This window comes from Larimichthys crocea, chromosome X, assembly GCF_000972845.2.
Source record: "Larimichthys crocea isolate SSNF chromosome X, L_crocea_2.0, whole genome shotgun sequence".
Taxonomy (NCBI): domain Eukaryota; kingdom Metazoa; phylum Chordata; class Actinopteri; family Sciaenidae; genus Larimichthys; species Larimichthys crocea.
Genome location: NC_040020.1, coordinates 14,580,496 through 14,599,159, shown reverse-complemented (window position 1 = coordinate 14,599,159; position 18,664 = coordinate 14,580,496). Strand labels below are relative to the sequence as shown.

The 18,664-nt window shown below is 41.2% G+C and overlaps 1 protein-coding gene across 1 annotated transcript in view; it reads right to left on the bottom strand.

The window, feature by feature from the left end:
- The window catches only part of cdh24b (cadherin 24, type 2b), a 143,810-nt gene that overhangs the window by 39,420 nt on the left and 85,726 nt on the right, over positions 1-18,664 (bottom strand). The window contains exons 4-5 of the mRNA XM_027283347.1: positions 17,936-18,055; positions 14,031-14,198 (exon numbers count right to left, since the gene is read on the bottom strand). Of these exons, the coding sequence (XP_027139148.1) occupies positions 14,031-14,198; positions 17,936-18,055 (288 nt within the window). The remainder of the gene's footprint in view (positions 1-14,030; positions 14,199-17,935; positions 18,056-18,664) is intronic.

Here is an 18,664-nt window from a genome sequence, read left to right as displayed (position 1 = left end):
CACTCGTGTAGCCTAAACAATAAATGCGTATGGAATTTAAAACGGTGATCTGACTGATCTGTCTGCATTGTGTCACAATCCCTACACATCTGGTCTGCATTGTGCAATATTACTCAGCAATTACAATGCCTCCCCACACCTCCCGTCATGTTCCTTCATAGTCTAAATTCTTTTTTCCTCTACTGTCACACAGTGTTGAAAAATATAGTACCATAGTGTGAACACAGCGCTTAAATATAATGCAGCTTGTTTTTCAATAACTTCATAGCGAGTCGTGGAGAAATGATTGAATCAGCGTATTATCAGAGCAACGCGCACATCAAAGTTTGTTGGAGAAATTGCTGGTTGTGACAAACAACGGAGTTACAAAGCTACATTTTTCCTGTCGCCATGAGGTCGCAGGGCTTTTTCCTGTCGAGATCAGGCACACAAGTATTAATATTTGTCAGTCATCATTTAATATAACTACAGCCACCGAGTGAGCCTGAATGTCTGACTAAAGGCCAGCTCCTAACAGGTCAGGACACTTGTGGAGCTCGCCTTAAGCAGAGATAGTCGTTTCCTAAATTGAGAAAAGTTAATGAAATGCCTTTACTGCTGGTCGTATTAGAAAGAGCCAAAATGAGAGAAGAGAAGAGAAGAGAAGAGAAGAAAAGAAAAGAAAAGAAAAGAAAAGAAAAGAAAAGAAAAGAAAAGAGAAGAGAAAAGAATCTGAATTCTAGAGAATAACATTTATGATACAGATTACATGAATCCGATGTTAGATACAGTCATAGATCTTCAGATAACTTAAAGAGAACAAAAATAATTGGTTGTTGCACTCCCCAAGAGAGTTAGGTCAAATTGCTGTTTTTATGGCAATTATCATTTTATATATCATAAAATTACAGCTGATAATGCTGGCAGATGATGTTGACACTATGAATATCAATGTACAGCCTGTGAGCTGAATAAATATCTCATTTGCATTTTGCAATGTAGATAAATGTGTTTTAAGCACTTTATGTGTAACCGATTACTTCTGGAATGCAGCCTTCCCCTCTCTCTCTGCCGTTTAGCGTGTTTTATGCAAAGCAGCGTGCTCTGCATTCATGCACTGTAGCAAAATGAGCCTGGTGAGAATTGAACCCATAATTGCAAGTGCAGCACTTACAACGTGCTAAACCACACGGGAGCCTTCGCACAGTTCTGGAAAAACAATGACAGTGCAGGTGCGGAGCTTCGACAATGTTAGCGGAGAGAAAAACACTACTTACAGAAAATATAGACAGACATTTTTATTTGAAGTCAGAGCGTGGATGCTTCCTCTCCTTCTTCAAGTCACTGAAACAATGAATAGGTCGGAGCTGTGATAACAGTTTGTTTACTCCTCCGAGCGACTATATGAGGTTATGTTCAGGACAGGCCTTCTGTCTTCCTCCAGTCTCTACCCTTGTTTTTCTCGCCATCACTCATTCCCGCCTCATTCTAAAACATGAAACTTGTGTTTGCTTGCATCAAACAGCCAGCCACCCCTGCTTATTTGTAACCTATTCAAAACAGCTGGAGGCAACAGATTCCCACCAGGCCCTGCAGGGTCTACCGTGGCATCACGTCTGTCTCTCTGAAATCCCGAAAGTTTTCTTTATGCCTGTTCTGCTCACAGAATGATCATCTGTTTACCCAATATGTTGAGGTGTATTAAGGATTTATAAGAAATGCCGTAAACTTTCAGAGCGGCAATCAGTTTGGCCTTGCCAGCCTTTATGTATAAGGGATGAGAGCGCGTCGTCGAGACGATTCATTTTGCACCCCTGCGGCAGAGTAGTTTACCCACCGCCGTTTTTCTGACAGAGACCGTATAGTGGATGGAGCCACTAAGCATATCTCGGGGGAAGATGACGTGCTGGCACATTTCCAGCTGTGCTTAGAGGAGCCCAGGGAGAACAGGGTCAGGAGTGCAGAGAGGGCAGGAGGGGATGGCCAAAGACCTCACGGAGCATGTTAAGTTGGCTGCTCAGAGGGTTAGGTAGGAATTGTACTTTTTTTGTTCAGCTGAGTGGACATCAGTGTAGTTCCTCGGTGGCAGGGGATAAAGGATTTTAAGAGACTTTCACTGAGTGTTCTTCTCTGTCCAACTTTTTTAAGGATCCATTTTTTTGGGCTTGAGTTTAAAACAGGATTTGCACAGGCTAACTGAAAGAAAAACAACAACAACAACAACAACAACAAAAAAAACACCCAAACATACACTGATGTGAGACAGCAAGAGATGGCCCGCCACACCCCGCTGAGGATGTGCCGCTCACAGTCCAGCGACTCCATTCATCAAGCTAGACAGAGAGAAAGAGAGCGCGAGAGAGGGAAGGAAGACTGGAGAAGTAAACAGAGGATGGGAGGTGAAAGGTAACGTTGCAAGACAACAGCAGGAGGATTAAGTGCTGGTGCACGACAGCAGGTAAGGGTAGGTAGGCACGGAACAGGCAGGAAGCAAAAGGAAGGAGTGATGGAAGGAAAGGAAGGAAAGAAAAGGTTTAGATGCTGCCGGGAAGGTTCCCATTAACATGGAAATCACTTCCTCTTCCCCGGCTCTCCATGGCTCACTGATGGCTCGGCAAAAAGAGAATGGCTTTAGCTCCTATTATTCTGCGTGAGGGGGCACACTGCCAGGTCAGATGAAAAAGTAACGCAAAAAAGAAAAAAACAAGAAAAAAAAAAAAGCCTTTCCTGTGTGTTCTCTATGAGCAAAGGACCCGGGCATCGCCTGAGAAAGTGTGATGGATTCACCTCATTTCCACAGAAGCCTGAGCTTATACACTGCAGAGAGAAAGAAAAAACAGGAACACAAATGGTCCTGTTTGGCGGGATTTAATGAAGTTTTAAATTTCTCTGTTTTCCTCTGTGATGGCACGGAAAGTTGTGAGAATGGAAATGATCTGGAGTGTGGAAAATTTAAGACCCTTTTGGGTTTCCATAATGCTGGATTGCCTGAATGTAGGTCTGTTGGAAAGCTTGTGTTGTATGGGGCGATTACCGCACGATGAATTTCTCCTTACTGGCTCTTTTGGGCTCCACGAGATTGTGAGAAAGAAAAGCTCGTCAGGGGAAACACTGGCTGCGTATTCCTACAGGAGTCGCCAATTTGATGTAGGTCTAATGTCGGCGTAAAGCCTCATCTGTTTGTGCATGTATACGTGAAGAAGAACAAGAGAGAGTGAGAGAGAATAGAGAACACAAAGACACTACCCACAAGGCGGACTGACCCTACTACTTCAATACTCTTACACCCGCTGGTCACTCACACACATGCCAAATCAAGACAGTTAGTGGGCTGCAGCATTCAGACCCACGCAGGATAAAAGCCTAGAGGAATCTATCCAAGCAGAGCTCTATACTGTGCCACCATTGACTCCAGGGCAAAGGCACAGTGATGGCAGGCCTAATTGTGCGGTGTGATGAGGGAGCCATTTCAGGCTGTTTATGCCTCAGCGCTATCTCCCACCCAGGAGCTGGCTGCGTGTGCACATTTTATATATGCGCGTATGTGTTCAGTGTTCAAGTGCGCGCATGTAAAACACACAGTCAATAACAAATCACATACAGTCCACGTAGCCTTAAACGTGTCCCAGTGCGATGTTCAGTGCAGACATATGCCAGCATGCATAAACAGAAACAGACACATCTGTCTGCATCATAGCCTCTGAACACTGAAAACCTGCTTCTTTTCCATTTCCCAGCATCCCTTCAGCTCCATGTGAGATGAAGTGATTTTCAGCTAGCCTGATTATCACTGTCGCCACAAAGCCATTAGCTTTACTCCTCTCTTTTCTTTCACTCCATTTCAATCCCTCCATCCCGTCGTCTCCCTCCTCCCTCCTTCACGCTTTGGTGAACTTGCCCCCAGGACTCACTTTCATGCATTCTAAAGAGCGCCGGCTTCACGTCTTTTATCGTGCCAGTCCAAACAATGGGAGACGTCAGCGCGTGGGTGGCGCTCATTGGACAGGACGACGGGACGTGGGCAGCCCTGTTGGCCCGGATTGGCCTGTGCGTGTGTCCCTTAACTCTGATGAGCCCATTACTAGTCCTCCAATGCCCATTAGTCATGCCATTTAACTAAATTCATTATCGATGCCCTATTGAAGAGGACACAAGCTATTCTCGATATGCATTAGATTTTATTGAATGTGATGTGACTACTAAATAGGATATAACGGAAAATGATGTAGGCTGAGGCCAGCACTGGTGGTTTCTTGGGCTATATAAGCAATTTTATTCCACTTATAGATTTTCTGTGCTGTCTAAGTGTGCCATTTCTAGAGAAGGAACAGAAAGAACTGTTCAAAAAGAGGCAGCTTTTTTCCCTCGTGTTCAATTAACAATATTTTAAGCATAAAAATTGCATAATCCCTTATTTATAATTTAAGAAGAGTATTTGAAGAAACCTCAATAGTCGATGTTAAAACCCCAGGAATGGAAACAATTGCTTGGCTGTGAACACAAATGTCCATTAACAATAGCTTACAGTACTTTATGGTGAGACTGTGAAAGTGCATGGTTTGACAAGTGGGATTTCTCAGCACAGACACTGTCTGCCACACTAACTAAAAATGATCGTACACCGAGGGTGTTGGAATAGGAACAGATGGGAGAGAGTGTGATAAGGGACACGAGGGTACTGAGTGTGTGAAGAGCACACACTGAGCGAGTGGGAGTCAGGAATGTGTGTGCGCGCTTGTGTGTTTTGGAGGGAGAAAATATGTGTGTCTCTTGGCCTGACAGGAGATGACAAAGTCTGTCACCTCTCTGTCTCTGTGTCCCCTCACCTCTGACTGATCATGCAAGTGTGTGTGTGTGTGTGTGTGTGTGTGTGTGTGTGTGTGTGTGTGTGTGTGTGTGTCAGAGGCAAAGAACATGAAGGAACTGATGCAGAAGAAGCTCCGCTACAGATAAAAAAAACAAAAAAACGTTAAGTTATTATTTCTGTGACTCTTTCAGCTCACCCACTCATCCCTCTTTGTTTTCTGCACTACTCTTTGCCTTTTCTTTCTTGGATCTTATTCTTACTAAAGGACATAATACCCTGATTATCCCTCCTGACTTCCTCCATTTCATTCACTCCCCCGCTCTACTTCTTGTGCGTTTGTCTCCTCCGTCTCTCTGTGGTTTCCCTCTATGTTCTTTTCTCACCCACTCCCTCTTTGCTTCTTCTTCCATTGTCTCACTCTTCTGACAACTTTATCGCACCTTTCTTAGCGACTCCATCTTTCTCTTTCACAAAAAAAAAATGCACTCAGGCACAAAATAGACACAAACACAGAGGAAGGACATAAATTCACTTGCACACACATCCTTCTTTCCTCTCTCCTCTTTCCATCTCCTCCCATTCACACTCACTCCGTTACAGCCTCGCTCTCCAGGGAAATGAATTAGTAATATTTATGATGAAGTCCTCTGCGAGCTACTCTCTATCTCTCCCCCTCTCTCTGTTTCATCTCCCTGGCGTATAAAATGACACTGATCTTATCGGCGATACCTATGTAGTCATCTGTCAGCCCATCTATCTTTCAATCCATCAAACTGCTGAGAGAGTGATGGCTCCCTCAACGTTTTTATGTGGCACCGTTGGCAAGCCAAGGTTGTTCGGAAACCACATAAAAATGGGAACCGGCATCTGCGTCTCCGTCTGCGGACTTGTCACCAAACAGAGTTGTAGCTATTCAAACAGTTCCGGCAGGCAGAGCAGAGGAATCAAAGTTATCCGGGAACACAAGTTATGAGTCTCTGGATGTGTCTGGGAGTTTCTATGTGCGCAGTTAAAATATAACAAAGTGCTGCTCCGAGTGTCACAAGGCAACAAATTAATGTTTTGCCCTTTGATAGCTTACAGATTCATTCCAGCTCCATAACAGAGGTATAGTTCATGTACAGATCTCAGGGAATGGACCAGATCACACATCAAATGTTGACATTCCACTCCACTGAAGAAGAAGTATGTAGTGACATTTCACTTTCTAATATGCTGTAGTTGTGAATTATCCCTAAAAAGTTTTTAATTTAGGAAGTTTAGATCAAAGCAATATTGTGTAACTTTTCTACCATAAAATAATGTAACGCTTTACGGCACTGAGTCGCCAATTATTTGACTTTGATTCTGGTGACACTGGAATTTTATGCTCAACTCAACAGTAAAGTAAACTGCTGTGAACCATAGCTGTTGTTAGGTAACCCAGTTTGCTCAGTTTGTCAGTCAGGATGCTAGGACTATGAGCTCAGAGCTACTGTTTGTAGCACAGGTGTTTAGGACCACCAGGAGGAGGAGGTTTTCAGGCCCCAGGCGCAGGCAATTGCAGATGAGGAGAGGAGCCGGTGTTGTGCCAGAACTGGAGCTGGGCAAGCATGTAATGCAACCAGCCTCTCTAAAGACAGAGGCAAAAAAGACCGGAGGGGGCATTGATAAGACAAGAAAAGGAGAGGCTGACCGAGCAAAAGGCCACCACACAAGAGCAAATCTGGGACTGACGTTTAGCCATTGGTGAGAGCTTTGTGAAATGAAATGCTGAAAGACAGACACCGAGCTGGACTTCTTGCTGTTGGACATGTAAATAATATTAGCTGGCTGCTATGTATTGTGTTGTTGCATTTGCTTGCTGTTTGGCTGTTAGTTTTTGACTTGCTAGTCTTCCATCATATGTAATAAATTCTTAACAAATACACGTGTACAGCTGTCCATATTTACCACAGTGGTATTGCTTTAAAGGTCAGGTAATCATCCTATACCTACAGTCAAATATTTAGATATTTTTAAATATTAGAACATCCATCCGTAATCTGTAACTGCTTATCCTCATCAGGGTCATGGTGGGGATAGAGGCTATCCTAACTGACTTTGGGCGAGAGGCGGGGTACACCCTGAACAAGTCAGCAGCTCATCATAGAGGAAAACAACCACTTACACTTACATTCACAATATTAGAACATTAAATGTGAAAATTCAGTATTTCCTCTAGTCTACAGCACTGTTTATTTTAATGTAGATATTTATCTATCCAGTTGTGCAATGGTATTCATCGATGCAAATGCTGAATAGTTTAGATTTCTTCATGTAATGTTTAATGGCATGAAATAAATACAGCAGATAAAGCTATAGTATAAAAGAATCTCTCATAAAAATTTCATACTTCTAAATGGTTTTCTGAATGGGCATGATGAGAAAAACCTGCAGCTATGTGTAAAATTACTTCAGGTTTTTAACAACACAGTGACTTTACTGAATGTGCTTCAACAGCGAAAATGAAATGAACTTCAAGGACACTTTGTATATTGTGTTTGAGGACGTGGTGAGATTCAGAGGTTTTGTGAAGAAGTAACCAATAAAATATATTCATTAAAATTCATTATTGACCTTTTCCCTAGCTCATAGTTCATTTATGTGCTCTTTCCAAAGACTTCAAACCTACCACATGGTCTTTATTAGCGGATGAAGTTTTGTTCTGTTGCTACGGAGATTTTCTGTAGTGAGCTCAGTAGCTGTTGTGATTTCATCCATAACACTTTTAGGACATCCACTGAAGAAGAGGACCGTGCGATGTGGTTGAAACCTCCTGAAAAGGCGAGTCAATGTTTGTTGGATTTGGTATGTTACTTTTTCTGCTTTTGTACTTTTATACTCAACTCGAACCATGAATAAGGAGGCCACAGGAAAAGGTAATGCGTGGACCTTGAGTTGGAATTTTACATTATGTAAATAGCCACAGGAAACCTAAGGATATCTACCACAATAAAATTGTGAGTCGGCTATTCACAAACAAACCTGTTACTTTAAAAAAGCCTTGGAGTGGAAAAAGAATTAAGGCTTTTATCAGGATAAACTTAAAGTTTGCTTCACTTCTCACCTTGTTTGTGCTGTACGGTGTAAAATTAAAATTAAGAGAGAGACAGGAATGTGGGGAGAGAGAGATAGGGGAATGACATGCAGCAAAGGGCCACAGGTCGGATTCGAGCCCTGGGTCGCTGTGGCAAGGCTTCGTACATGGGGCGAATGCTCTGCCAACTGAGCTAATCGACACCCCCCATTTGTAGAATATAGCATAAATATTCATTTTCATTCCTATTTAATTAACCGAAAAAATAAAATGTTGTGTTTTTGTTACCATGTTGCCATGTTGCTTTGCCACGTTTCTACAGTAGCCCAGGATGGACAAACCAGACACTGGCTCTGAATAGGGTCTTAAGGATTTTTTTTGCAAGTTTCACGGCCACTATAGTTTGTCCTTTATGCTTGTAAGGCAAGGGTGAGGCGAGGAGTATTCACTGACTGCAAATTCACCACTAGATGCCATGAAATCCTATACACTGGACATATAGAACATATAATGTTGTAACTGATGTTTTTCTTTTAGTATAATTGTATATACATGGAGAGATAGAGAGAAAAACAGCAGAGAGCAAAGAGTTTTTTATTCCATGTATGTGCTCTTTAACTATTTGATGGACGGTAATTGTTTATTGGACACTGAACTCTGGCGTGAGCGAGTTTGGGGACAGTTTGCTGCCATACATTGGTGTGTTTTCCTTGTGAGGCGAATCCAGCGTCACCCACTGCCTCTGAGCAAATTCATATTTCCACATTATATTGGATTGATAAAACCAAGGTTATTCCTATAGCCTCTCATCAGTCAGTATAGAGAGTGTGAATCATATGTTACTCTAGACAGTATTTATTTTGAGATGCATCTTCCACCATTTTGAGAAGTATTTTGAGTATTAAAGGGTTAAAAAGGGTTACAGATATATAGTTATGTCTTTTGTAAGATACATGATACGGGCTAAAGGTTTGGCATGACACCGCAATAAAAAAACTTTTTAATTATAAATATATATTCATAATGTGCATCAATATGTGTTTATTATAAGTAATTTAACTCAGCAATGGAGGAAAAATGTTAAACATGGCATTGATGCTTGTGTATATACTATGGCACATTATTATTCCCTGACATATTGCAATATTTGGCATTTTCTCAAACAACAAGGAGAACTAGGTCATGATTATTTTTATTAGTTTTTAAGATATGAAAAGTGTGTTTCTACCTTTGCTTTTTTTTTTGTTTGAGCTGTCACATTTTTTTCCTCAGGTGTCAGTGTAGAAATTTATGAAACTACAAGGCAATATTTGCATTTAATTTTAGCACTATATGTAAAAGATGAGAAAAACAGTGTGCAAAAGCTTGAGTAATGATGGATGCCACATCTGCTGCTTTTGTTGATATATTTAATGGATGATAATCCATGCCATCATAGAAAATACAGACTTTTTTTTTCTTTTTTAATGATGTCAATATTCTTGTTTTATTTATCCCCCTTACCGCGCACATTATCATCCTAAATAACCTACTTTCCAGAGTGGTTAGAATAAAAATGTTGTTCTTAAATTAAGTAGCCATCTTATTTTTAGGTACACTGGCAGCCCATGCTCTAGCCTCTATTTCAATTTATCCCGAAGAGAATTCAGCTGTGGAGTACACACAGCCATAAATTATTCAGCTACAGTAAACATGGAAAAACATGTCTGAATAAATGACTACATGGAAACAAGGGTATGAAATTTCACATCAGCCCAACGACGACACCAGTGCCCGTTCTACAAAGCTAGATGATGTTGTGGAAGTCCCACCACCATTAATTTCCCTATGGATTAGCAGAGGAGTGGAAAGTCATCCACTATACCTATCCTGAAGCCTTGAAACAGGAAGCTGATAATTCAAGACGTGATTTGATACCCAACGCCCCTTGTTTATTCTCAGAAAATTAGCCAACCTTGTATTCCACACCACACTGCCATAATTAAGAGCTTAATCAGGCAAGGGGTTGACGTGGAATGAGACGGTAATACAAACTCCCCTTTAGCACAATTTTTCACACCCATCTGCCTTGTTAACTTGAAGTTTTGGGAAGTGGTGGGACGTAAAAGAAAAATGTATCTGTTCACAATCTGACAGGTTCCCAGTGACAATTATGCACTCACTTATGCATTAATGTGAATACAGCAGGGAAAAAGGGATATTTCTGGGATAAGACTTCAAAAAATCTTTTAAGTGTTAAAGTGCTAAAAACACTTACTTTGTGTCTAAATATTTTTTACCTTTAAATGTTCAAAAAGCCCTGCTACCTTTAAAAAGCTCATTTGATGTGGATGAAAATAAAATTAAAGCTTTTCTTGCATCAAGGACGCTGAGCTAAAGCATCAAAAAACATGCTGCTGTCCAAAAACATTTAGTGCACGGTGCGTGCCATTTGATAATGAGACCCAAAGGAAAGTGTTGTTAGAGCATTATGTTTGCCAATGACGCGTCTGAAAATATCCCACGTTTTCCACTTATTTCACTTACTTACAGAAAACAACTACAATCTGCACAGTAGCCTACTTTCTCTCCGCTATATGGCCTCCTCCGGGCATAAGGAATCCCATGACAGCGTTCAAAACCGTACACACGACAAACCTACTTAGTTCCTGGAATCATGTTTTTGGCTAGGAAGAATTTCTAGGACGCTGTGAGAAGACAGACCCACAAAGCAAGAGCTGTTTTTTTTTTTTCTTCTTCTTGTTAAGGCTATAATATACAGCCAATACCTGCTTCATACACTCCATTGTAATCCTCTCCTTCTGGTAAATGCCACAAGGAATAAGCAGTGTTGACCTTGGGAGACGCAGAGGCCGGATTTGAGGGTGTCTTTTTAAAAGCCTGGGTGTGTAATTGAGTAGAGCGGCGGGGTGGCTCGCTTTGATGGTGTTCGCGCAAGCACAAGGGAGCGTGAGTGCGTGAGGGAACACACAGGAGGAAAAAAAGGCAAGCAGAGGATACACACAAACAAAAACTCACACACAAACCCAGGCGTCGGCTAACATCAGTGCATTCACTAAAGCACATACATGATTGGCAGCATGAGGCAATAGCCAGGAGGTTTGTGAGGTTTCAGAGCAGCACAGACAGATCAGAATGAGCCCAGTTTTCCTCCAAGAAGCCCTCCAGTGTTCACTACAGCCGGCACAAAAAGCAGCTTTGATGGGGGTTCAACTCGACCAGGAAACTTGCCACCTTAGGACATCATTAGTTCAATTTTGGCATTAAAGCCAACAGTCTATTGGGCTAGAAATCTTCATCAAATACCTATCCACCTGCACTCGGCTACCTGCTCCTGTCAGATGATGAGATATGTTTTTATTACAATTATATATAGACGCCCGTTAGATAAAAACTGTGGTTTTAAAGAGTGTGATTTTCAAATTGCAAGATTTAAACTATGACTTACATAACTAACAGTGCCTTAACAAGCTGTAGGAGGTGAAAATACAGTACATTTGTCCAGCTAGAATGAGAACTGTTGCTGCTATATTTATCCAGCTGATTAACATAAATCTTTACATTGTTTTTACTATAACTGCTTTCTTTTGAGTCATGAGCCTGCCCATGAATCCACCTAGAAAACAACCAACTTTGCAACCCCAGAGTTTTCCTGACAATCATCATGTTTTAAAGTTTGCTTCAGTATTGGAGTCATCCAGTAGTCTATATTACATCCATGAGTTGCAACTTGGAACAGATAGTTGCAAAATTCTGCTGTTATGTGTCAGCCGGGGGCAAAATACTTCTTGTGTGTATATTTTTCTTCCTGTTTTTTGCTTTTTCCCACCAGATACTAACAGCATGATTGCCTTCCACCTGTGCAGTCTGGTCATGCTGCTCATTGGTTTTCCTCAGACCGCGAGCTGGCCAATCATCATTCGGGGCACTCAAAAGGAGCACGCCCGAGGAGCTCACTCTCTCATTTGATCTACTGTTATCTGCTGCTTTTGGACTGTGTGTTCAGATTATAGAAAAAAGTAAATGTAGTTAACTTTTGTCTGGAGACACCAGGTTTATTGGTTGGTGCCACCTCTGTCCTTTTGTTTTAAAAGAATGGGATTAGTCAGGCTGAGTTTTATTATATTTTTTTTCTATTCGTTTGGCCTTACCACCCACACATTTTCAGAATCTCCGCTTTCATGTTTGCAAGTCTGCAAGTATCAAATAAATCACCCTTTTACACTTGTTGTCGTGTTTGTTCTCCTAAAAGCAGACATGACAGGCCCATTTTTAAATGTGCCGAAACTGTAGGGGTCCCCATAGTGTCAAACTTCCCCTGATCTAGGTGATTGCCACATGTCAGTTTTTGACAGGCGCTAGCTCAGGATTTGTCTGGTGTAACAAACAGCTGGTGGAGACGACTTGTTTTAAAGCGACTCAAATCATTTTTAAGATGATCATCTTCAAAGAGTCTGAGTCTTGGGAGATGTGAAGCTCATGCCAATGTTAGCTTAAGCAGCTAAAGTGCTGAGCTGAACAGCACTTTCAAATATGATTATATTTGAATATTACTGATTAAGTTTAAGCATACTGCTAATGTGGCTTCAATTGGTCATTTGTCTATAGAAGATTTGAAAGTTGACATTTGTGACTGGTTGGAACCATGGGAGGATGTCATCTGCTTTATCTGATTCATTTCATGTGGAACAAAATTAATTTGTAATACTATTTAATACAATCTGATTTTGTTTGTTTAATCATAAAAAATAACCATTTTAAATTGCATTTATGTTGCTGTTCACAAATAAAAGTAAAAAAAATGAAAGATGAAAGATGTGATATATCTAATGTCATTTCAATTTCAGTTATACTTTTAATATCTTTCTCATCAACCAGTCTAAAAAAATCTAAATGAAGTGTAACTGTAAAAAGCTATATATTTCAGCTTCAGCCTAATTGAAATGGAGTCAGCAATTATCGTGGAAGAGCTTGAGCTTGCATAGATGAGAAATGGCAGAAAGGATGATATTTAAAAAAAAAAGGATGACAAAAACACTGAGCATCAAGGCCTTTGGTTCCCATGACTACTTAGGTGGTGATAAAGGACACACCTATTGATTTTGGAGAAAGTCATATTGTTTGGACATGTGTCCAATGTGCACTCAACAATAGACGAACAAACACAAAGAAGCCAAAGCAGTGCTGCATATGCTCATCAGCCTCCTTCTGGATAACTAAAACAATGATTTACAGTGTAATGTCCAGCCAGGACAATCATGTCTAATAATCCAACTTGATTACAAAATCTTCATGGCGACCAGCAGCCATTATGTAAATGACTCATTTGGTCCAAATTGTGTTTACACTAATGCAACAGCATTAGGCCGCATGAGTAAGGCCTAATTTAATTTCATTTATCAACAGTATAAGTCACAGAGCTACACAGGACCCAGACCTTTTCCATCTATCCACTGCGCTAAAATAACTTCATGAGCACAAACAGTTAAATTAAGTTAAACATTATCAAAGACTTATTTAGGGAGCCAATTATGTTGGACCAAATCGGGGCGCTGTCAGATTATTTTCGATAATCTGAAAGTACGGCTCGGGTTGGAAATAGCAGCTGATCTCTCATTGCAGAGGCGAGAGAAATCCATGGCTGAATGTTTGATGAGGTACTTTGCAGCCCCGCAGGAGCCTCCTCTGCCTGACTGCTGCTGTGAAAATCCTGACAAGACCTGCAGGTCAAAGAGGTCTGAGAACTCTTCTGCCTTCTGGTGCAAAACAAACACTGTGTTTATGCAGTTTGGAGCATAATGTTTGTTTTCACATGGCGTTTTCCATAAAATGAGTAATAGAAAGTTCAGGCAAACACAACTCAGTAATTAAAAGTCATTTTTTGTTACTATACAGTGACTGACAGCTCACTTGATACGCCATTGTTTTAATGAGGTGAAGCCCTGCTAATCTAGGACTCCAAGCTGGGTAAAACAAAACATAATGAAGTATTTGCAAACAGTGTAAGACTCCTGCATGGGGTGTGTGTATATGTGACTGTGGGTGGGATAGGAGGTAGCAATTATTATACATATGTGTGCACAATAAAAGCACAGCATGTCCAACAGAGTCATTTTTTCTATTATGTCTATTCCTGGTAGTCATTCGTTCCCTGTGGGTGGCTGCATGAGCTGCTGGGTAACTCACTTTGAGTGAAGCGTGGAGGATTGTCGTTGACGTCAGTGAGCCTGACAGTGACAGTGGTGGTCCCAGATAATCCTCCCAGGTGGCCTCCCATGTCTTTAGCCTGAAGCAGAACCAGATACTGGTCTTGGGTCTCCCTGTCCATGTCGGGCACAGCCGTGCGCAGGATACCTGAGACACGCACACACACACAAATAGTAGCATCAGGGTGGCAATGAAGCATTTAAAGCAGGGATAACAGGACATTTACTGTGGCAAAATGGCACAAAATGACCATTATGTATGTGTGTGGGACGAAAAAGTGTTTTTTGATCAATATTTATGACTCAATGATAACCCAGTACAGAACCTTCTGCCTTCTAAAATATACTTTTTGGCCTGTGCTCTGTTTTGGAACAAAAGCTTCCTGTACTTTGGGATCTCATCCAGCTCTGTTCATATTTTAACCACAGAGTATCTTCTAAATATACATCAGAGTAGTATCACAACATTGTATCATGATAGCTTATCTCTTCACAAAGCAGTTTTAGGTACCTCCTTTTTAAGAAGGCAGACTTTCTAACTGGTTTACAAGCTGTAACTATTGGCCTTATTGATGGTTAATAAATCCTTTATTAATGCTTGGATTCTCAATCCAACTCACCATGTACAGTTCATTTGTTCATACATTTTATGACTGTATGCCTTATTGTAAAATTGAATGAACTGTTGTTTTTTTTCCAGTAGTAAAACTGCATATCCAGTTGATTTTAACTAGATACCCTATGAAGTGCTGGAATCTTATTAGACACCGTGACCTTTTATTAATGCCTTATTAACATTTATAACAGCAGATCTGATTGCTCATTATGAACTGAGAAAGTCATGACCCTTTATTAAAGACTCAATCAACACTGTAGTTGTACATGTTAGTAAGTCATTAATAAAAGGTCACAGGTTTCCTGCTTTCCAATAACTTATTTCATTGAGGTCGACCCAGATGATCTGCAGCCCATTTTTAGAAGGTAACACAGGAGCGGTGAATTAAAAAGATCCAAAGCAACATTTTTTAACAAACAGGTAACCCAAAAGTTGTTCTTATGGATCATTGATAGAAGAGCTAGAATAGCAAATTAGGTATATTGACAAATAAATCAGTACATGTTGGCTATCACTGTTAAATCTCACTGAGCATGAGCACGAAGCGTTACGGGTGCACCATGGCCACCGGAGCTTATTGCAGCAATGTTTGTAACCCCACCAGAAGCGCCACAGTGCATTACAAAAGCATCCAGACACTCCAGAACAGAGCAGATCAAGATCGATCGTGAAAGTTAACAAAGTCTGGCAGGCTCCGCTTCTGAAACACAGAAGGATTTGAAGTTGTGTGGAGGACAGACCAAAGCGGTGGGGTCCTGGCATTACAAATCAAGAAACTACAGTCCAGATAATTTGGCAACATGAGTCAATTTTGGCAATAATTTCTTTAAAAAATCCTGAAATCTCATCACATGAAGTTTTTTTTGAAATATTTTAAAAAGGCATGTTGGTCAATATATAAAACATCTTTTAAACTCTCAAATATCAATATTATATCTGCCTCAGAAATCAGCATCTGGAGTCTGGCTATAATTGTCAACATATGAAATGCAATAATACATTAATCAGTATCCATCAGTGAATCCATTAGTTACAATTACCAAGCCTTTATAAAAGATGACACATTAGAAAGTGTTGCCCACTTCTATATAGGCTCTGTAGTGCACTTCTCATTGTAATAATAGGACTCTATTTTTACTTATGTACCTGATGCGTATAAACACAAACCGTGTGCTGTAAGCTGTACCATAAACCTGTCAGTGCTCCTCGATCATTATGCAAAGTAATAATATCATCAGGCTGTTGCTGTGTAAAAAGCTCATAGCTTCACTTTTCGTAATTAAAATGTTTTATCTCTAATTGACAGATCGGGTTCATCTCAGACCTCTCTGGCTTTCAGAGCCCTTTCAAAACCTGTGTCAATGTCAAACCGCACTGTCATCAGGATAAAGACACGACTGCTTTTCCTGACAATCTGACAGCTTTTCTGACTTTTTGGGGAAGCACTGAGTTTCCATTTGACAGTGACAATATATTACTTAATGTCCCGTTAAAGGTGCACAGACACACGCACACACATGCATATCCAAACACAGAAATCACGTTCTGTATCTCGCAGTCTTTAACGGCACACCGAGGCACATCACTTACAGGCATTCAACATCGTTCACCTCCTCTGTGTAAATGACCTCATTCTGCTACATGTGATTGGATGTTGCACATCAAGTGCCGGCTGCTTCTCACCCAACATCAGCCAAAACACCAGCATGGATGACTTGGCAGCTCAAGGTGAATCACATTCAGCACGGGTTGTTTTGAATGCTAACGAACAAGCAGGAATATGTCTAGGTTGTTGAGCAGAATTCATAAGCAAACAAACAGAATATATGAGCGAAATATACTCCGTATACTCGGGTGTACGTTTTGAAAAAAGAGCTTTGGTGATGGTACCAACGAGGAGCGGGATGATTGAAAAAGAGAGATAGAGAGTGGGGAGGAGAGAGCGGACACATTCAGAATAATAAAGTCCATCTAATATCAGAGTGTCGTGGCTAATACACACCGGGTGGAATTAAGGCTTATACTCCCCAATTAGCATTTAAAAAAGCAGCTCTCTTTGCTTGTTGCGAAGGTCCTCATATGTCAAAGCAATCAATTACAAAACATTGGCATTCAATGAGCAAGATAAAAGTCTGCCACCTGTGACCTTTGTGACCTATCGTAAGATAAACACCCACATGTGGGCGAATGCAGTAAAAAAAAAAAACTACTTCATCACCCTCGTCGTGAGTTAAATGTTAAGCGTTCATATGCGCACTGTCAATCAAAACAGCATCTAGACAGTTAGTACTTCATTTCTGAGTAAACCAAGCAATGACTTCCCTCCGAGGTATGATGCTAAAAAAAGTAATCATAATAAAATAAAATAAATAAATAAAGCATCCGCCCTCAGCCTTCGCTCATCCAAAAACTTTATGCCCTTGGGTGACATGTGTGACACGCAGGCATAGGCAGCAGACAGGTCCTTTGGGAACCCTGTAATCTGTCCTGTGTAGTATTTCACAAACTCTTTGAACACGTCTTTTTGTTTTTGACTCATCCAGAAATAATAGCATTAGGCTGTTGCTGTGCTTTGTTCAACGCACACAGGCCCTGCCATCATTTCTGCTACCTCATACTGGAGTGAACCCGAAGGAGGGGGGTGGGCACTGGGAGAGGGGGAGATATGTGTCTGAGCACATATGAGACTGTGTGTCTGTGTGTGTGTGTGTGTGTGTGTGTGTGTGTGTGTGTTTGTGTGTTTTAGAGAAGGATGTTTGAGGAGACACAAGAGGGAAAAGGGAAGTGAGAAAGATTGATGACTAAGTGTGACAAGAGAATCAGGGATGCACAGGGGGAAGGAGTGTTAGTTTGAATGTGTGTGTGTGTGTGTGTGTGTGTGTGTGTGTGTGTGTGTGTGTGTGTGTGGGTGCGTGGGTGAAAAAAGAAAGATGTGGGTTTCTCTGTTGGCGCATCCACAAATTCTCGGATGCTTAGCTCCACCTGTGGTTTTCACGCTAATGCACACCTGCGTGTACGCAAGTGTGTTATCATGTCCATTCTATGTCCATCCCTGTGTGTATGTGTGTGTGTGTATGTGTGTGTGTGTGAGTGTTCACAGCTCAGAATTCACTTGTTTGCTCAAACTGTATGTGTGTTTGCACTTCAACATTTTGAGTATATTTGCTTTTGTGCAGCATGTGTGTATTAGCTTTCCAACATCTGCGCATCCCTTACATTTCACACACACACACACACACACACACACAGATATATATAAAAACACTCACCTGTCTGGGGATCAACAGAGAAGTACTGTTGGCCCTGCACCAGTGTGTACACTAGCTTGGCGCTGTTCCCATAAGTCGGGTCATCAGCATCTGTCGCTGTCACTTGGATTATAGACGTTCCTGCAAGGGAGGGAGACAAGGTAGGAAGAAAATGAAGAGGAGGAGAAAGGAAGCCAAGAAGAGAGAGAGAATAAGGAGAAAAGTGGGAAATAAGCAAAGAGGAGAAAGGGGTCAAAACAGGGCGAGCTGGAGCAGCTAAGTGGACAGGATACAGAGGCACGTTAAGAGAATAAGAAAGCTTTATATGAAGTCAACCTCCACTCTCTTTCTTTTTCAATCTCTTTTCAACGGGAGTGTGACAAATACTTTACCCCCCCATCCCCCTCCTCTGTCTCACTTCATTTCTCTTCATCTCCGTCTCCAATTCCCTTTAGCTCCCTCTCTCAATCGGACCGTCTGTCCGTTCAACGGCCTCCGTCTCCCCCTCACTCCCGTAAATCTTCTTTCTACGCCTCATGAAGTGTGAAGTTAATGGGGAGGTTTTTTTTTGGGGGGGGGGGATTGTTCCTTCTCTAAATCAAGGGTCTAAGGAGGATAGAAAGCATTGTATGCTGTACAAACTGCAAAACCCCTCAAGGCAAATTGGTGATATTGAACCAACTGGAGTAGAAATTTCTTGTAAGATTATAGTTTTGCAGTCCTTTATTACTATATTATGATTGTGTTATA